The following is an 18,936-nucleotide window of genomic DNA, read 5'->3' as shown; positions in this document are numbered from 1 at the left end:
ATGAATGGTTTAAACGCGTCTTTCTGATTCAATTCTGATATTAAAAATCTCGATAGGAGAAAAAAGCTTAGAAAAAGAACAGAACACCAAATCATCTTTTCTGGCCCTTCTTGCGCTCTCAACTGCCGCAAGGGCAAGTTGCTCATCTCTTATTTTGCCCTCTCCGGCTTGGGGCGAGCTGGTTAAGGCGCTTGTCGAGCTTGCTGATCTGGTCTTGGAGAATCTTCTTAACTCTATTCATAGCATTGAACTCGTCGTCTATCTTCTCTATATCCTCTCTTAGCGCCTTTGCGGCGCTCACCAACTCCGTATCGTTCCGTAGCAGCATGGGGTTTTCGTTCTGGTGGGATAGGCGGGGGGCAGACTGTTTAAACATCGGTTAGATATTGGAATCGGCAGCTCTCGGTATCATCCTGAATACATACCGAAGATAGTTTTTGGACCCGAAACGGGTCGCTCTTCGCGTTATTCTTCCTCTTCCTCTTCATCGTCGTCGCCATCATCGGGAGGGTGGAGGAATTGGCGGCAGCCGCAGGGGAGGTGGTCTCGAGGGGGGCAGGGAAGCCGCCGTCCACAGAATCTAGAGAATATCAGGCATGTTTTCTACAAGTAAGCATGCTAAGTTGGATTGCTCACAGGTCATGGTGGCTGTTGAGAGAGAGAGAAGTGTGGAGAGAGAGGAGACTAAACGAAGAGCACGTGGTTTCCTCTCCTCGTATCCTGTATCAATGCTTCCTGATTCCCCACTTACATATGTATCCAGGACCAGCGTTTGGTGACTACCATGGAGAGGCAACCCATTAGCCTGGTGTAATTAGTTAGAAGTTGAGGAAAGAAGGCCTTTCTACATAATTGGCCCATGGAAATAGGCGTTGAGGAATCACCTGTGACTATTTACTATTTCTTAATACTAATAAATAATACTGACAGAGATTCTCTAGATTTTTAAAGGACAATCTTCACTCAAGCATCTCCCAGTGATGGGCGAGCTCCTGAGAGACGAAACACAAAAGCACAATGGCACTCTCTGAGTTCAATTCGACAAATTATGTATAGTCACATCCGGCTCTAGCTTCATTTCTGCATTGTTATCAATGGTGGTAGGGACCGTACACAGTTCTTGTGACTGAATAGCATTTCTTTGATACCCCCTCAACTCCTGCTTCTCCTCAATAGTTGAGCAAACTATCAAACAATATCTCGACCAAGTGGAGGGGCAGTTTGCTGACCTCGAGAGGGTCTTGAAGGCCAAGATGGCCAAGGAAGGTAATATCTCCACACTACTCGTACCCTTCTTTTGTATTATGAATAGTTTATGCAAGTCTCTTTGACTCAATTCGTTTCGAAGTCTCGAAGGAAAAAAAAAAATAGAACATGTATTGTTATCTGTATACTACATAGATTGACTGCCCAAGCAACCTCTGGTCTTTGGTGCAGCTATCAACAACATATGAATCTTTCCGTTTCCTTCTTTTCGTGGGCAAAGTCCCTTCCATAACTCAGTTATGACCTTGCAACCCCATTTCGTCTTCCGGTCTCCTTGACTTTATCCTTTTTTTTGCCACCTGGGCGCAACATCTCGGGCTCAGTCCGCAGTTCTGCGGACTGGATCCCCCAAGTGGGAGAATTTTGGCGACTTGGGGCGGGCTTCTTGTTATTCTGGGCCCGAAACTGGTCATTCTCCTTCTGTTGCTGTTGCTGCTGGGTCTTCTTCGTCGTCATCTGCACACCGCCCTCTCCACCGGGCTGCTGTTTGGGCCACTGCCCCGATTCGATGGTGCGGCATACCATCGTCTTCGACATCAGGCATCTCCGTTTCCCCAGCAGGGGCGCCTCCTTCTGGCTATGGAGTGACTGTTTCTCTAAATTTAGTCATCATACATCAGAATATAGGCATCTTAGGCGACCTACTATCTTGGAATCAGCGGCAACATGGCGGCCGTAGATAACTCTAGCCCAAAGACCAACCTGAAGTATCCCCTTAAGGGGCCATCCCCCTTACTGCTTCCTTTTTTTCTGGCTGCCCTCGGCAGCGACACGCTGACTATAGATCCGTAGTAGGACCTTTCTCTCTGCTTCCATTTTCTCAGCATCTTTCGCCTCGGTAGCGAGGAGCTCCTGAAGAGCTTTAATGGCTATTTTATAGCTTTTTGTTTTTGCCACTAAGGCGATCAGCTTTTCTTTTAATTTTATCTGAGCCTTGTTTAGCTCAGCAGTTGAGCGCACTTCGGCGCTCTCCACCAACATAGTCTATTAAATTAGTTAGCTTAAATAATATGGCATTTTAATAAATTATAATACATACCTCAATTGGTCTTCCCCTTGGCCGTAGGGGGTCGGGAGCGAGGTGCGGGCCAACCTGCAGCCTTTTGCTACATCGTTAGCCATACGCTCTAGAATGCCTGTTCTTCGAATCGACTTACAGGGAGGTTGGTCGCCCGCCGCAGATTTTGTTGTTGTTGTTGCTGCCCCTGCTGGGCGCCTCATCAGGTGTTGTTGTTGTTTCTACTGCTGCTGGCTGTTCCCATAAAGTAAGCTAGTGTACATCAAGATATAGGTATTTCAGATAAGACTTACTTTCTCAGCAGCAGGGTCGGAGGGCGCAGACGCGATCTGGGCCACACAGCTGACGGTAGGGCCGGCAGTGCTAGAGTCGACTTCCATGTTATCTAGAGCTCGTCAGTCATGCTTTTAGCAATGCGGCATGTTGAGTTGAATCACTTACCAAACATGGTAGTAGTAGTTGTTGCTGCTGATGCTGCTTCTGCTGTACTCAATTATCATCCATCAGAATATAGGAAGTTCGATATACTCACAGCCGGATCTTCGGTGGTGGCTCCTGCTGGTGGTGGTGGTGGCTGCTATAAACTCAGTAATCATACATCACCATACATGTATTTTAGGGGAACCTACTATCAAATATTCTAGTGACATATGTTCAGAGGAACCAGGAGTTGTCAAGGACCGCCCATTCAAACTGCTTCAGTAGCAGGAGGTCATAGAATCGACGCTCATATTATCTAGAGCTGTCAGCTATGTTTCCCGTAAATAGTGTGATGTGTTTGGGTTACTTGCCAATCATCTTGTTGATGATAATAATATGGATAATAATATCGAATATCGAATACTGAAATAACATTGATAACGATATGGATAACAATAGGGGTAATAATATTGATGTTGGTGGTCAACTGGTAGTGCTGAGGACGGCAGAGAAAAAAAGAAGAGAGAAGATGGGATTGTGGGAAGACAAAGACTGGAGAGAGGGCACGTGGTCATTCCTCGCTTAGTACCAACTGGATGGTTTCATATATTGATTGTGAAAGCGGCACATGACTTGAAATTCTTATTCAGAAAAAGACAAGGTCAATACTCCCCATACCATCACGTTTCTTGTCCCTTTCCGAACCCAGGAACTATCCTGATACGTATGCTTTCAGATGTCTTTTATTGACTTACATACTCGTGTATGATGACTTGCTTAGATGGATAGACACCAGAAAATCCGACTCTCAGAGCTGATCACTTTCTGTCACAAGGGGGCTGTCGACCCACAAACGATATATACCACCGCACTAAAAGACAGTCCCTGAGGTAAAATAGACAGCATAACCAGCCAACTGATACAGCAGCATTTAGAGAATTTTCAGTAATTTGACATGGGTTTTAGTTACACATTTTCATCATTCCTCGCCGAATTTCCTCTTGATCATACCACAAAAGCTTTCAAACAATACCTGGTCCATTCCCTTCAACCACCGAATCACCATGCTTACGCTAGTATCAGCTTCCAGTCTCAGATCGATACGAAAGCCCAGTGCGGCTACGTCTTTGGGTGCCTTTTTCCATTGCTCCTCCAAATCCATCACGTCAGGATCATCGTTCTCATTAGCGCTCTTTGTGTGTTGTTCCTTTGAAAATTTCCGCCGGGCCTTGCGGGACCATACATCTTCTCTTGCAAATCCGACGCATGACTCTTTGGTAACCCAAGTATGGACAAGGTATCTCAAGACGGAGAGTTCGGACTCGAGTTTGCTACAAACTTGTTCCAATTTCGTGTCTTTGGGGAGCTCAACGTTGAAATGTGATGGAAATGGTAGCAGGTGTTTCGGCAATGTAGATAGCCCTCTGCTTAAATCCTATGATTGTTATGAGCTAGAGTCGTATGCCATTTTCGACAGACTTACACTCCGCGGCCTCCAATCCATCCAACTCCAAGCGACAGCCCAGCGTTTAGTCCCTTTCCCCTGGACAAATTCCGTGACTGCCCAATTTTCGACGTCAAGATCAAGCAGTTTCTGCACAATGGCGGACAAGCTGGATAATTTGCCAAGCATGCTGGTAAACCAACGAACCCTTGTCTGTAGATTCAAAGATTGGGTGATCATGTTAGAGACAAACGTGATTTCTCCTCCTGGAGTGATCATTTCGACGGCTGCTCCTGTACATGCCTGTTTTTTTTTTATTAGTTCATGCTTGAATATTTGAATTGTGAGCGACTAACTGAATATGGCGGTCTTGACTTTGCAGCTGCCGAGGAGAGAAGTTCTTGTTCCGATTCGTAGAAAGGGGGGTTGCACATGGTAAAATCCAGCCTATAGATGTCAACACTATAGCCAAAACATCAAAAAATATGAAAGTAAACAGTAAAAACACGAAAACTGCAAAAAAACAAAAACATACAACAGCTGGGATTCGCTGGTGGTCACCCACCCAACTACTAACCAGCCGGCGTGTGGCTTAAGTACGGCTGAGCGGACGGGAAGCCCTGTTCTCCACACCCTATGGTCGTATGTACTAGGAGGAGGGAAAAGGACGATTCATATAGAGACGGTAATATAATCATAGCTTCGAAAAGAATGGTACCGTACCTGTCAATACCGAGTTTGTCAAGCGGGATGAGCAGATCGTCTGGGTCTGTCTTGACGACCGTGATTCGGTCACTTTTCTGGTTTTCCGAGACAGTTTTCCGAGACGAGACGATGTTATCTTCGTCAATATCTGGTCCGATCAGCTAGACCCCTTGGTTTTTGAGAAGGAAGAAATACCGGTTGCAAAAAATTTCCATCGTGACCGCATGGAGCATCCTAGAAGAGGGTAGATACTGCAGCACCCGGTTCCTCTATTCAAACTCAGTATACTTTGACCCAAGTAAAAGATAGGAAACATACATATCAAGACCAAGAACTTCTTTCTCTGGGTCGTATTCATCGTCTCCAGCCTCCGAGGTGGTGTCAAGAAGATCTTGAAGCCAGAGAATATAGTTCAATCTGTGGATGGTTTAGAACATGTCTCAACACGGGAGGTTCGCTGACCTGTTCGGCACCTGTTTCGTCTTAGTGGATTGATAACATGGAGGAGGGGTAGGAACATACCGGGGGGCATAGTCTATTGCCAGGGAGGTCCACGCGGATTTTGAAATCCCGCTCCAAAAGGCTCTTCGTCAGTTGCCTAGACAAATCACTATTCAGACATTTCCTAGAAAATAGCAACAAAATATCGAAAAACAAGCATACCGGACAGCATCTGGATCGCTAAAGTCCAATTGATCGTTTGCTTTGAGACTAACTCGTGTCAGGCTCAATCAACCCCACGAAAGCAGACAAATATAAAGAATACCGTCTTGAAAACTCCGGCGACTGGAGGGCTAGGGCTCTAAAATCGATTTCCCGTCGATAAATATTCCTAGACGAGTTCATTGTGCCTTCAGTCGAAGTGATTGCGTGGCATCAGCTTGGCACGTTGTAAGGCTTGCGACTCTGTTTGGCATCGACGAATCAAAAGCGCATCCTCCCAGAGATCCCAAGGAATGGCTGTCAAGCTAAAGCCAGCCCAGATCTGCTCGATGTAGTAATTGATCGCCTAACACTCCGGTGTGGCTTGCGATTCGAGAAGAAGGACGTGCTGATGGGCAGACAAGGACCGGGAGCGCCAAGAGCGCGATCGCCCATGATGTCATGAGGGGTGCTTGGCTTGGCTGCCTCGCGCAAACGTCCATCTGCACTACGAAGAATGCGTCCATAGTGTGTGTGGTGGGGGGTCTCGTGTTGGTCTCGTTTCTTGCCTTTCTTTCTTTCTTTCGTTTATATTTATAATCGTTCTTTTGCTGTCTCTCTGTTCTGAGCCTCATCACCAGTCAATTGCTGGTACCATCACTCGCTTAGCCATGGACCACTTGAAGGAAAAATTCCACAGTAAAGAACCCCGTGGAGCCTGTTTGAGATATGACCTCTCACCTATTTTACAGATACCAGTCTGCACGACGTAAAAGCAAAAGCGTCGCATTTCAAAAGCAAGGTCGGCAAGATCGAGAATCTGTTCAACCCCAACCATCGCCATGACGAGGCCCACGAGCAAGAAACAGACCGCAAGCGCACTGCCATTGCCGAATCGCACCGATTCCAGTCCTTTGCGCCAGAGCATGATGGAAACCGCGTAAAGTGGTATGTCGATGCGCAGGACTACCTGTGGGCAGTCTCGGTAGCGCTTGATCGCGCCCAGGAGACTATCTATCTGGAAGACTGGTGGATTTCGCCAGAGCTGTTCATGCGTCGACCGCCGTTCTACAACCAGGAATGGAGGCTGGATCAGATTCTCAAGCGCCGCGCCGAAGCCGGTGTACAAATCTATGTCATTGTGTATAAAGAAGTACGCAGACTTCCATATGTGTCTGTCGCAAGTCTAATGAATCTGGCCAGGTTGAACAAGCACTTACTTGCAATTCTGCACATACGAAAAATGCTTTAAGAGACTTGTGTCCCGAAGGTACGAAGGGTGCTGGGAATATCCATATCCTGCGACACCCCGACCACAACATGTTTGAGAATATGGGAGATATGACCTTCTACTGGGTGAGTTTCCTATCAGGAAAGAAAGAAAAAAGAAAAAGGGCTAAACATGTCCATATTCTATAGGCACACCACGAAAAATTTGCCATAATCGACCACTCTGTTGCGTTTATCGGTGGCATTGATCTCTGTTTCGGTCGATGGGACAACAACCAGCACCCGCTGTCTGACGTCCACCCTGCCGGTATCCAGCACGAGGTTTTCCCAGGCCAAGACTTCAACAACAACCGTATCATGGACTTTCAGAGCGTGAATGACTGGCAAAACAACGAACTCAACAAAACTGATTACGGACGCATGCCCTGGCACGATGTTGCAATGGGCCTGACAGGTGACTCTGTCTACGATATCGCCGAGCACTTTATCCTCAGATGGAACTGCGTGAAGCGAGACAAATATAAGCGAGATAACAAAGTCGACTGGCTGATGCTTGAAGGCCGTGAGGAAGATATTACTGCCGTTCAACGTCCAAAATATCCCTGCGGAGACTATATTCAGCATCCATTGACGCCCTTGAGCTCCAAGCCTCGTGGAGACCAGGGCACAGTTCATGCACAAATTGTTCGAAGCAGTGGAGACTGGTCATCGGGGATTTTGACGGAACACAGCATCCAAAACGCATACTCGGAGCTCATTCGGAACGCTCAGCATTATGTCTACATCGAAAATCAGTTCTTTGGTGAGTTATATTTATCATCTATCAAAGCTCAAATTCTAACCTGAAAAGTCACTGCAACCGGGGACCAGCAAAGCCCTGTCGAAAACACCATCGGCCGTGCCATAGTCGATGCAGTAGTTCGTGCTAGCAAAGAAGGCAGAAAATTCAGAGTAATCATACTCATCCCAGCAATTCCCGGATTCGCTGGAGATCTTCGCGATAATGCTGCCGCTGGTACTCGTGCGATTATGGACTACCAATACAAGGGCATTCTCCGTGGAGAGCACTCTATCTTCGAACAAGTCAAAGCACAGGGTGTCGACCCAACAGGTATTTTTTCTTCTCAGTCCGTATGGGCTATTCGGTTTCTCTAACTCAACCCAGAGTACATATTTTTCTTCAACCTGCGGTCATATGATCGTATTAACAAGACGGCAAAGCTAGTAGAGCAAGAAGAGTTGTCCGGTGTACGATACCAAGACATCCAGCGCGCTGAAGCCGAGGAAATCATGAGCGAGAGTATCCATCCTAGTGTCGGCAAAGATGGTGATCGCAAAGAAAAGGACTACTCTGACCAGAGCGCGGATTCCTCAGAGGTGGAGAAGAGAGTAGACCAGCTACGACGGTTTGAAGCCCAGCGGGAGAAAGCCTACGGAGAACAAAAGGAAATCAAAAGCAAAGACTCGATTGCCGAAAATGCTATGCTCAACCAAAAGAAGGTCAGCGAAGAAGTATGGGAGAATGAAGACCCCGAAACGGAGAAGGAGAACTTCATCCAGGAAGAGCTTTATATCCATGGAAAGGTCTGCATTGTCGATGACCGGACTGTCATCTGCGGTAGTGCCAATATCAACGATCGGGTAAGATTTCTCAACGCCTTTTCTATTCGAAAATACTAATCAAGAACAGTCACAACTCGGCAACCGGGACAGCGAAATAGCTATTGTCCTGGACGACACCGATATGATTGACAGCACCATGAACGGTCAGCCATATCGCGCCTCTCGCCTCGCCGCAACTCTGCGCCGCCATCTCTGGCGTGAGCATCTCGGCTTGCTCCTGCCTCAAGATCTAGATGGCACTCACAATCCTAATGCCCAGCCACCCACCGACTGTCTCAACGCCGATAACGAGGGGCCTGAAGACGTCTTCGTCAGCGATCCCTTGGGAGAGGAACTGTGGGACACATGGAAGAAGCAAGCCACCACCAATACCGAGGTGTTCCGCTTTTTGTTCCGAGCAGACCCCGACGACAACATCAAGACCTTTGAAGACTACGACCAGTTTGCCCCGAGAAAGGCGATCAAACAGGGTCATCTGCATGATCCATTCCTGCCCGTGAACATAGTTCGCTCTAATCTAGACAAGATCAAGGGCCATCTTGTGTGGATGCCGCTCGATTTCTTGAAGGATGCGGAAATGGCAGAACCAGGGTTGTCTGTCAACCAAATAACAGTGGTTAGTATTTTCCCCCGTTATATCGCATTATTATTAACTAATACATTTTCAGAGTGTCTATACTTAGAATGGGATCTTTCAAGAGATAAGACACGTCATGGGACTTTGGTTATTTCGTTTAATTAGTTTCTTTTGCATGTGTACAAAGTCTTGAGTTTTTCTAATGGTACACCTCACTTCCCAGTCAATTTGCATCAACACTTTGTTAAAATCTCGGTTTTTATGATCAGGAATTTAAAAGCATTTCCCATCGCCATCCCCTAAGATCATTGTTCGCTTCTATATGGGGGACCTTCTGAGGCACATTTGTCAATAACAAACACACAAATTATAAATAGGGACAGCATACATGTATGGTATATTGATATTCCCCGCAAAAGCTCTCAGCAAGTGCTTAATCAAAGTGTAGTGCACTCTGAACTCAAACAATGGTCCTGAATCATACGGGTCTGTCGCAAGTGGCTGGATGTGATTCAGTCTCATTCTCTCTTCGGTGAACCGGACCCAACATTGTCTGAGGTTGGATTGTTCTGCACCATGCAGAGTATAGAGCCTGGAAAACTGTCTATATGCCACGAAACAGTCATAGTCTCCATCCAACTCTCCGCGTTGGTACATGATCTGATGATGGGCTTCGAGTTCTTTGAGAAACACATCCCATGAGACTTTGTTGCTGTCGCTGTCAGGGTCGCTTTTGGAGGCATCATCAAATGCGAGGATTTGAATTTGCGTCTTTCGATTCATCGAGTCATCGTTGGCACGAAGCGTCAGACGAACCAGGCTGTAGTCTTCATGCGTGCAGTCGATACTCTGGTATTCGATCGATAGGCCTCTCACGTTTGGCGTAAGATTGCAGTCAAGCATGTGGAGCCATAGATGAAAAGTCTGGACGTCACGCTCTTCGTGCAGAATCAACCCATAGAGCTCTTTTAGTTGCTGAGTCGATGTTTTCCACTGGCAACGAATGGGGGGTGGTTAGAGAAACTGCGTTTGCGTTAGATGGTAATCAAAATTTTGCATACCTCGCCTTGAACGACTTTCTTCGCAGCTGGATCCAGATGACCGTGATATGGAACAACATCATCGCATTCCATTTCGTTTTGCGGTGCTTCTTCAGACGATTCGCTGGTCGTCATCCCATCTGGTGATGAGGAGTGTTGAAGAGGAGTAAACATGTGGATTTTCAGCTAGGCGTCTTGTCTACTCACTGTCGAAGAAAGATGCAGTTCAAGAGTAATAAAAACCAAACTAGATGTCTTGACTGGTCTCTAGGGGGAAGGCGGAATGATCTGAGCAAAAAATAATAATAACAGAAATACCGGTTGGGGCACCGCCTGACCATGTGGCTACAGAACTCACAACAATAGAATTCTATTCAGATCGCATTCAGTGCTGATAAACAAAGGGAAATAATTTTAGTACATATAAGAAGAATGGGATCAGAGGTGAGAACACCAAAGATCCTAGTAATTAGCTACATCCTACATGGTCGTTTTACAACAAGAGCTCCAATGGGTTCTCAACAACCTTCTTCAACTCCTTCATCCACTCGGCGCCAACAGCACCATCAACGACCTTGTGGTCGAAGCTACCAGTCACGACCATCTGGTCGTCCCATTCGACCGAAGTGCCATCCTCAGTCTCGACGGGAACAGCAACCTTGCGGACAGAGCCGACAGCCAGGATAGCAGCCTGGGGAGGGTTGATGACGGCGGTGAATCGCTCAACAGCCTGGTTCATACCCATGTTGCTGATGGTGAAAGTACCGCCCTGGTACTCCTCGGGCTTGAGCTTGTTGTCGCGGGCACGCTTGCCAAGGTCCTTGATCTGGTTAGAGATGTTGGACAGACCAAGGCCCTGGACGTTCTTGACAACAGGGGTGATGAGACCGACGGGGGTGGCAACGGCGACGCTGATGTCGGCGGTGTTGTGTTGGCGAATAAAGGTCTGGCCGTTCTCCTCACGCCAGCTCGAGTTGACAGCGGGGACCTTGAGAAGAGCCGCGGCACAGGCCTTAACGAGGAAGTCGTTGACGGAAAGCTTGTATTTGCCATCAGCAGAGGCATTGAGAGCCTGGCGGAGCTTGAGCAGCTTGGTGACGGACAAGGTAGACGAAACGAAGTAGTGGGGGTTCTCACGCATCGATTGCTGGAGTCTGCTGGCGATGGTCTTGCGCATGGAGGTCAGAGGAACATCCTCGTAGGTGGCTCCGGCGGCGCCAGCCGAGACAGCAGGCTTGGCCTTCTCAACATCCTCCTTGGTGATCTGGCCGCCCCGTCCAGTACCCTTAAGAGACTTGATAGGGATTCCCTTCTCGAGAGCCAAGACCTTTGCGGCCGGGCTGATCTGGGGCTCACGGTCCAAAGCTGGTTGCAATCGCTCTCCGGTAACCTCTGGTTCAACGGCCTCGGGCTGGGCTTCGGATTCCGAAGGTGATGGCTTGGGGGCCTCTTCTTTCGATTCTTCGGCCTGGGGTGCAGCTGCGCCCTTATCGCCGCCGGCATCTTCGAGGGTGAAGCTCTCGAAGGGGCTAACATCGGCGCCTTCCTCGACCAAAACAGCGATAGGCTAGTCATTATCAGCATCCCGAGCCCCTGTGCACACATGGCGATAAGGAAGAAAAAAGAAGAAAAAAACTCACGCTTCCGACGGCAACTTCCTTCTCACCAGCATCCTTCAAAACCTTGGCCAAAACACCCTCCTCTTGGAACTCAAAGTCCATTTGTGCCTTATCGGTCTCGATTTCGACCAACACGTCACCAGGGTTCAAGGCGTCACCGGCCTTCTTCTGCCAAGCTCCAATGTTTCCAGCAGTCATCGTGGGAGACAGCGCAGGCATGCTGATGATTGTGTGGGGAGGGAAAGCTGGTCACGATGTCAGGGTCTTTGTCTCATTCGTTGCTCGCAATGGTATCAAAAGAAAACACGTACACTTGGAGGCGTAGTAACGGGAGAGAGCGGAGAGAGCAGGGATCTGTGGTCTGTAGGCCAGGGCAGTTAGCAATTGCTCGTCAATCGGAATTCAAAAGCACAAGCACCGTACCTAGCAGCATCTTTCAGGCTGTAGAGGGTCTGGGGGCGCCGCATGAAGGCGGCACCCTTGGAGAGCATGACGTTCGGAGTGCGCATTCTCGACAGCTAGGCTGCCAATTCAAGGACAAAGGTCGAAAAACAGAAACGCAAAGCCCCTCGATGAAAGATTGGCGCGATGGAGATGCAGCACGCAGGGCGATGGAAGCAGGAACAAGGGAGCAATCACACAAGTCGAGGTTAGAGGTTGGGGGCACCTTTAGGAACTTTTCTGTTGAGCTCTCCGGTGAGAAGAACGGATAAATCCGGGCGTGCTGCAAACCGGTTAGCGCGGGCCGTGGGCGGTCCCTGCGCGGCTGGTGCGGCTCGCCCGCCGTAGCGGTTGAAGACACGCTGCACTATCAGGGCTAGTGCCAATTATTATTATTATGCCTGCAAACAGTCCGGGGGAGCATGTTGACAACAGCTGTTAACCTCACCACTACCACCACCTCCACTACTACCACGCCAATTCCTTCTTTGCTGCCCTGCACGCCCCTGCACACGTTCGATGCCGATTTACTGACTGCGCCCCGGCTCGAAGTTGGCAAGCCCGAGTCGCGCGCGCAGCAATGGCGGATTCCGAGCACGAAGCCGTGGAGCGGACGTCCCAGGCAGACACCAACGCAGACGCTCCTGAGATTATATCTCCCCAGCCGCTCAGGGCTGATAAGCCTGACCTGTCGGTTGAAGCTGGATGGAACGGAGTCGGCGTGACCGAAGCTGCGGATTCGCAAGAGTCTCAAACGGTCCAGCTCAACGGAGTCGCCGCCCCTGCCGAGGAGGAAGAAGACGAGGAAGAAGAAGAATCTGGCGAGCCTGCTCCGGAAGCGACTAAAGACCACAAAAATGAAAATGAAGACAATGAGACCCACGAGGAACCCCAAGCGACACCCGAACCTGCTCCGGAGTCGAGGCCTCGCTCGGACTCGCGATCCACGGTTGCAACACAGGCAATGCACCGCTCAACGCCGGTCAGTTCGACCGTATTTGTCGTCACAGCATTGGAAACAATTGCAGCGTCCAAGGATGCCAGACGCAGCAAAGAGCTGGAGGATGCCGTCCAAAAGGCCTTGGTAAACATCAAGCAGTCCGATACCCGACCTCCTGATCCGGAGACTATCTTCCTTCCCCTGCAGCTGGCCACAAAAACATTCAGCATTCCCCTCCAGGTGACGGCACTCGACTGTATCGGAAAATTGATCACGTACTCGTACTTTGCCTTCCCCTCCAGTCGCGACAACCAAGACGATGCAGCCGGTAAAGAACTTCCATTGATTGAGCGCGCCATTGAGACAATTTGCGATTGCTTCGAGAATGAAGCCACCCCCGTTGAAATTCAACAGCAGATCATCAAATCCCTCCTGGCAGCCGTGCTCAACGATAAAATCGTCGTCCACGGCGCCGGTCTTTTGAAGGCTGTGCGACAAATCTACAATATCTTCATATACTCAAAATCGACTCAGAATCAGCAAATTGCACAGGGCTCGCTGACACAAATGTTGGGAACTGTTTTTGATAGGGTTCGCATGAGACTGGATCTAAAAGAGGCCCGCACGCGAGAGCCAAGCGAACACCAAGAGTCGCCCGCAGATACAGAAACTGGGGACGCTGTGGATGGAAGCCAATTATCAGAAGCAGCGGACTCTGTGCAATCTATTTCCGACCAGCCTGTTAAGAAGGAACCTACAGAGAAGCTTACGTTGCAGAGCTTTGAATCCAGCAAAGACGACACGATGGTGACGGACAATGCACCAACCATGGTAACTCGCGCAAAACCAACTCATCGGCCAACTCGATCTATTTCCGGCAATACGGATGACAGAGAAGATGTAGATGGTTCAGAGGACGAAGTCGATGAGATATACGTCAAAGACGCCTTTTTAGTCTTCCGGGCTATGTGCAAATTGAGCCACAAGACTCTGACACATGATCAGCAGCAGGATATCAAGTCGCAGAACATGCGATCAAAGCTATTGTCACTCCACTTGATCCATTACCTGGTCAACAACCACATTACTGTGTTGACTTCACCCTTGGCGACTATCCGAAACAGCAATAGCTCTTCTGACTCTACAACTCTCCTACATGCTATTCGACCTCACCTTTGTCTTAGTCTTAGCCGCAACGGCTCCAGCTCCGTTCCTAAGATTTTTGAAGTTTGCTGCGAGATTTTCTGGCTCATGCTCAAATTTATGAGAGTGATGCTCAAGGTAAATGACCCGACGTCCTTAGACTTGAGTCAGGCAACTAACAACTTTACAGAAAGAACTAGAGGTATTTTTAAAGGAAATTTACCTTGCAATTCTCGAAAGAAAGAGCTCTCCTACATTCCAGAAGCAATATTTCTTGGAAATTCTTGAAAGATTAGCAGCTGATCCGCGAGTGTTGGTTGAATTATACTTGAATTATGACTGCGACAGTGCTGCTTTAGAGAACATTTTCCAAGGGTACTTTCATCCATGCAATCAAAAACGAAAAAAAGCAAAGGTGCTGACTAGTATAGGCTTATTGAACAACTATCTCGTTTCCTAATTATGCCCACACTGGCCATTTCCCAGCAGCCACAGCATCAGGAAACCCGCTCAAAGTCTACATCCAGTACAGAATGGCATCATCGCGGCACTCTCCCTCCCAACTTGACTACTGCAAGTCTGGGTAGCAGCCCAGCTCCAGGACTGCAGAGCACCGCCCCAGAGCTGACCATCAAGCAACAAGCTTTAGAGTGTTTGGTCGGTATCCTACACTCTCTAGACAATTGGTCGTCCCAGCGCTTGCCCAGTTCGGATGCTACCATTCGAGAAGAAATAGTACGCAAATCTGTCGAAAACTACAGAGAATCTTTGGATACTCCATCCATCCCAGCAGCTCTTCCGTCACCGCTTATTGAGAGTGCTGGCACTGCTACTGGCCGTACCACACCAGCGCTGGAAGATGATCCAAATGAGATCGAGAGAGTTAGGCAGCGTAAGATGGCCCACGCCCATGCCATCCAGCAATTCAATTTTAAGCCAAAGCGAGGAGTCAAACTTCTTCTCAAGGAAGGTTTTATTCCGTCCGACTCACCGAAGGATATTGCCAAGTTCTTGCTCCGTAATGATCGCTTGGACAAGGCAATGATCGGAGAATACCTTGGCGAAGGAGAGCCAGAAAACGTCGCCATTATGCACGCCTTTGTCGATTCCATGGAGTTTGCCAAGCGTCGTTTTGTAGACGCCCTGCGAGAGTTTTTGCAAAGCTTTCGACTCCCTGGTGAAGCCCAGAAGATTGATCGTTTCATGCTCAAGTTTGCAGAGCGATATCTAGCTGGAAACCCAAATAGTTTCGCCAATGCGGACACAGCTTACGTTCTTGCTTACTCTGTCATTATGCTGAATACCGACCAGCATAGCAGCAAACTAAAAGGCCCTCGCATGACCAAGGAAGATTTCATCAAAAACAACAGAGGCATCAACGATAACCAAGATCTGCCGGACGAATATCTTATCTCCATCTTTGACGAAATCGCCAAGAATGAGATTGTGCTTGATTCTGAAAGAGAACATGCTGCCAACCACGGAATGGCTACTGCTGCCCCAGCTGGCTTTGCCACAAGGGCAGGCCAAGTTCTCGCTACGGTCGGCAGAGATATTCAAGGAGAGAAATATGCTCAAGCCTCTGAGGAAATGGCCAACAAAACCGAACAGCTCTACCGAAGCCTTATCAGGGCACAGCGCAGGACAGCTGTGAGAGATGAGCTTTCACGCTTTATCCTCGCTAGTTCGGTACGCCATGTTGGGCCCATGTTTAATGTCACTTGGATGTCTTTTCTTTCTGGTTTGTCTGCTCCACTGCAGGAAACTCAAAGCATTGAAAAGGTCAAGCTTTGTATGGAGGGTATCAGATTAGCGATCCGCATCTCCTGTTCTTTTGACCTAGAAACTCCACGCGTTGCATTTGTGACTGCATTGGCAAAATTCACAAACCTCGGCAATCTTCGAGAAATGGCTGGCAAGAATATGGAAGCATTGAAGGTTCTTTTGGAGGTTGCTGTCTCTGAAGGCAACCATCTGCGAGAGTCCTGGAGGGAAATCCTCACTTGCGTTAGCCAACTAGATCGATTCCAGTTACTAAGTGACGGAGTTGATGAAGGATCCGTGCCAGATGTCTCGAGGGCTAGGATTATACCACCATCTTCGAGCGACGGCTCCAAGAAGTCCATGCAGGCTACTCGGCGGCCACGTCAACGATCGACCGCTAGCTCCTTGTCTTTCAGACCCGAGGTTGCTTTGGAAAGTCGATCAGCGGAAATTGTACATGCAGTTGATCGCATTTTCAGTAACACCGCAAACCTTTCGCATGAAGCCATTGTAGATTTTGTCCGAGCTCTAAGTGAAGTGAGTTTACAAGAGATTCAATCGTCCGGACAGAGCGAGTCGCCACGTACATACAGTCTTCAGAAGGTGGTGGAAATCAGTTACTACAACATGACTCGAGTAAGAATCGAGTGGTCCAAGATCTGGGAAATCCTCGGGCAACACTTTAACCAAGTGGGCTGCCAGTCCAACACTAATGTGGTTTACTTCGCCCTTGACTCGCTCCGCCAACTGTCTATGCGGTTCATGGAGTTTGAAGAACTTCCTGGTTTCAAGTTCCAGAAAGATTTCCTGAAGCCTTTTGAGCACATCATGGCCAATAGCAACACAGTTACGGTAAAGGACATGGTTCTACGATGCCTTATTCAAATGATCCAAGCTCGCGGTCATAATATACGATCAGGTTGGAAGACGATGTTTGGCGTCTTTACTGTTGCTGCTCGAGAGCCTTATGGTATGCCTTTTTTTTTCACTATCCTTCATCTAGTTTCTGTTCTAACAAGCCAATAGAAGGAATTGTCAATATGGCATTTGAGCATGTCTCTCAGATTTACAACACGCGCTTTGGAGTCGTGATAAGTCAAGGGGCCTTTGCAGACTTGATCGTCTGTCTCACGGAATTTTCCAAGAACACCAAATTCCAGAAAAAGTCTCTGCAGGCTATCGAGACCTTAAAATCATCGGTCCCGAAGATGTTGAAGACTCCGGAGTGCCCTCTTTCCCACAAGCACAGTGCGGATATGCCTGCGGAAGAAATTGGAGCAAACCTAGCTCATCAATTGAACCGACAGACTAAAGAGGAACAGTTTTGGTATCCAGTCTTGATTGCTTTCCAGGATGTGTTGATGACGGGCGATGATCTTGAGGTCCGATCAAGGTCAGTAACAACCCATGCCAACATGGCCAATAATTTACTAATAAGAAAAACTGCAGGGCACTCAACTATTTGTTTGATATACTTGTTCGATATGGCGGCGATTTTCCATCTGACTTCTGGGACGTGCTTTGGCGGCAATTGCTATACCCAATCTTTGTCGTTCTTCAATCCAAGTCAGAAATGTCAAAGGTGCCCAACCACGAAGAGCTTTCTGTCTGGCTATCAACGACGATGATCCAAGCTCTGCGAAATATGATCACCCTTTTCACGCATTACTTCGACTCATTACATCACATGCTTGACCGCTTCCTGGGGCTGTTGACACTCTGCATTTGCCAAGAAAATGACACGATCGCACGCATTGGAAGCAACTGCTTGCAACAGTTGATTCTGCAGAACGTGACCAAGTTTTCCGACGACCACTGGAGCAGGATTGTCGGTGCATTTGTCGAGTTGTTCGACAAAACCACCGCATACGAGTTGTTCACAGCTGCCGCACCCTTGGCTACTCCAAAGACCCTAGAGGCAAAAACCAACGGTGACTCTACCACTAATGATGCTGCATCGGGCCATTCTGTTGAAAGTGCGACCGAAAACGATCGGTCGTCTACAACGAATGGAACTTCAGACCATGCGACAGAGAATGGCGATGCAGGAGAAACCCTGGCTCAGGCCGAGTCGCTGCAAGGCTCTACTCCCACTGCCGAACTCGAAGACTACCGTCCGCAAACAGCTGACGTGCAGCAACAGCCAGCAGCTGTGACCGTGGCCCGACGGCGGTTCTTCAACCGTATCATTACGAACTGTGTCCTTCAATTGCTAATGATCGAAACGGTCAACGAGCTCTTCTCGAACGACAATGTCTATTCACAAATCCCCAGCCCCGAGCTCCTGCGCTTGATGAGCTTGTTGAAGAAGAGCTATCAATTCGCAAAGAAATTCAACGAGGACAAGGACCTGCGAATGCAGCTCTGGCGTCAGGGATTCATGAAGCAGCCGCCGAACTTGTTGAAACAGGAGAGTGGCAGTGCTGCTACATACATCAACATTCTCTTCCGCATGTATCACGACGAACGAGAAGAGAGAAGAAGCAGCCGGGCTGAAACCGAGGCTGCGCTTGTTCCGTAAGTTCAAATTGAATAGATCAACATTTTATTCTTACTAACCTTTTTTCTTTCCAGATTATGCGCAGATATCATTCGCAGCTACGGGCGTCTCGACGAAGAAACTCAGCAACGGAATATCGTTGCATGGAGACCTGTGGTTGTTGATGTGATGGAGGGGTACACAAATTTCCCCAAGGACAGCTTCTCTCAACACATCGCCACTTTCTTCCCCCTAGGTATCGACTTGCTGGGTCGCGAGCTCAACCCCGAGGTCCGACACGCCCTTCAGTCCTTGCTTCGACGAGTTGGAGAAGTCAAGCTAGGTGTGACACCTGAGACTCAACTTCATACTACAAACAATAAATAGAGCCGCAATTCGTTATGCATGTATTTTGATGTATTTACTTTATTTGTTTTTTTTTTTTTCAAACCTTCTCCCGACCTTTTTTTCCCTTGGGAGACTGTCTCCCAAAAGGTTTGTTTTGATGACTTGAAGTAGCGACCTTGGTTGGCGTTTTCGAAAAGAACTCTTGTCTGTGAAATAGGCGATCTCCACTTGAGCAGT

At 48.3% G+C, this 18,936-nt stretch overlaps 5 protein-coding genes across 5 annotated transcripts; 2 read left to right on the top strand and 3 right to left on the bottom strand.

Annotated features, from left to right (window-relative positions):
* Nucleotides 1–142: 142 nt before the first annotated feature.
* TRUGW13939_06976 (uncharacterized protein) lies at nucleotides 143–643 on the bottom strand (the record flags this gene model as incomplete). Its single annotated transcript, XM_035490118.1, has 3 exons — nucleotides 143–364; nucleotides 426–580; nucleotides 637–643. The coding sequence occupies 3 exons, from the start codon at nucleotides 641–643 to the stop codon at nucleotides 143–145; spliced, it is 384 nt and encodes a 127-aa protein (XP_035346011.1).
* Nucleotides 644–3,683: 3,040 nt separating this feature from the next.
* TRUGW13939_06975 (uncharacterized protein) lies at nucleotides 3,684–5,699 on the bottom strand (the record flags this gene model as incomplete). The annotated part of the gene is made up of 10 exons (XM_035490117.1): nucleotides 3,684–4,139; nucleotides 4,188–4,451; nucleotides 4,505–4,595; nucleotides 4,872–5,001; nucleotides 5,049–5,122; nucleotides 5,172–5,270; nucleotides 5,316–5,326; nucleotides 5,376–5,451; nucleotides 5,517–5,564; nucleotides 5,620–5,699. 10 exons carry the CDS (start codon nucleotides 5,697–5,699, stop codon nucleotides 3,684–3,686), a joined length of 1,329 nt encoding a protein of 442 aa, XP_035346010.1.
* Nucleotides 5,700–6,166: 467 nt separating this feature from the next.
* TRUGW13939_06974 (uncharacterized protein) lies at nucleotides 6,167–9,031 on the top strand (the record flags this gene model as incomplete). Its single annotated transcript, XM_035490116.1, has 8 exons — nucleotides 6,167–6,194; nucleotides 6,248–6,648; nucleotides 6,699–6,851; nucleotides 6,915–7,527; nucleotides 7,576–7,836; nucleotides 7,891–8,366; nucleotides 8,416–8,964; nucleotides 9,017–9,031. The coding sequence occupies 8 exons, from the start codon at nucleotides 6,167–6,169 to the stop codon at nucleotides 9,029–9,031; spliced, it is 2,496 nt and encodes an 831-aa protein (XP_035346009.1).
* Nucleotides 9,032–9,273: 242 nt separating this feature from the next.
* Nucleotides 9,274–12,093, bottom strand: TRUGW13939_06973 (uncharacterized protein; the record flags this gene model as incomplete). The annotated part of the gene is made up of 6 exons (XM_035490115.1): nucleotides 9,274–9,918; nucleotides 9,987–10,151; nucleotides 10,492–11,532; nucleotides 11,606–11,829; nucleotides 11,896–11,945; nucleotides 12,008–12,093. 6 exons carry the CDS (start codon nucleotides 12,091–12,093, stop codon nucleotides 9,274–9,276), a joined length of 2,211 nt encoding a protein of 736 aa, XP_035346008.1.
* A 512-nt stretch (nucleotides 12,094–12,605) lies between these two features.
* TRUGW13939_06972 (uncharacterized protein) lies at nucleotides 12,606–18,738 on the top strand (the record flags this gene model as incomplete). The annotated part of the gene is made up of 6 exons (XM_035490114.1): nucleotides 12,606–14,246; nucleotides 14,299–14,483; nucleotides 14,540–16,842; nucleotides 16,899–17,265; nucleotides 17,322–18,389; nucleotides 18,447–18,738. 6 exons carry the CDS (start codon nucleotides 12,606–12,608, stop codon nucleotides 18,736–18,738), a joined length of 5,856 nt encoding a protein of 1,951 aa, XP_035346007.1.
* Between the last annotated feature and the right edge of the window lie 198 nt (nucleotides 18,739–18,936).

This window comes from Talaromyces rugulosus, chromosome IV (genome assembly GCF_013368755.1).
Source record: "Talaromyces rugulosus chromosome IV, complete sequence".
Lineage (NCBI taxonomy): Eukaryota > Fungi > Ascomycota > Eurotiomycetes > Eurotiales > Trichocomaceae > Talaromyces > Talaromyces rugulosus.
Note: the sequence above shows the minus strand (reverse complement) of the source record. Positions and strands in the feature narration are given on the sequence as shown.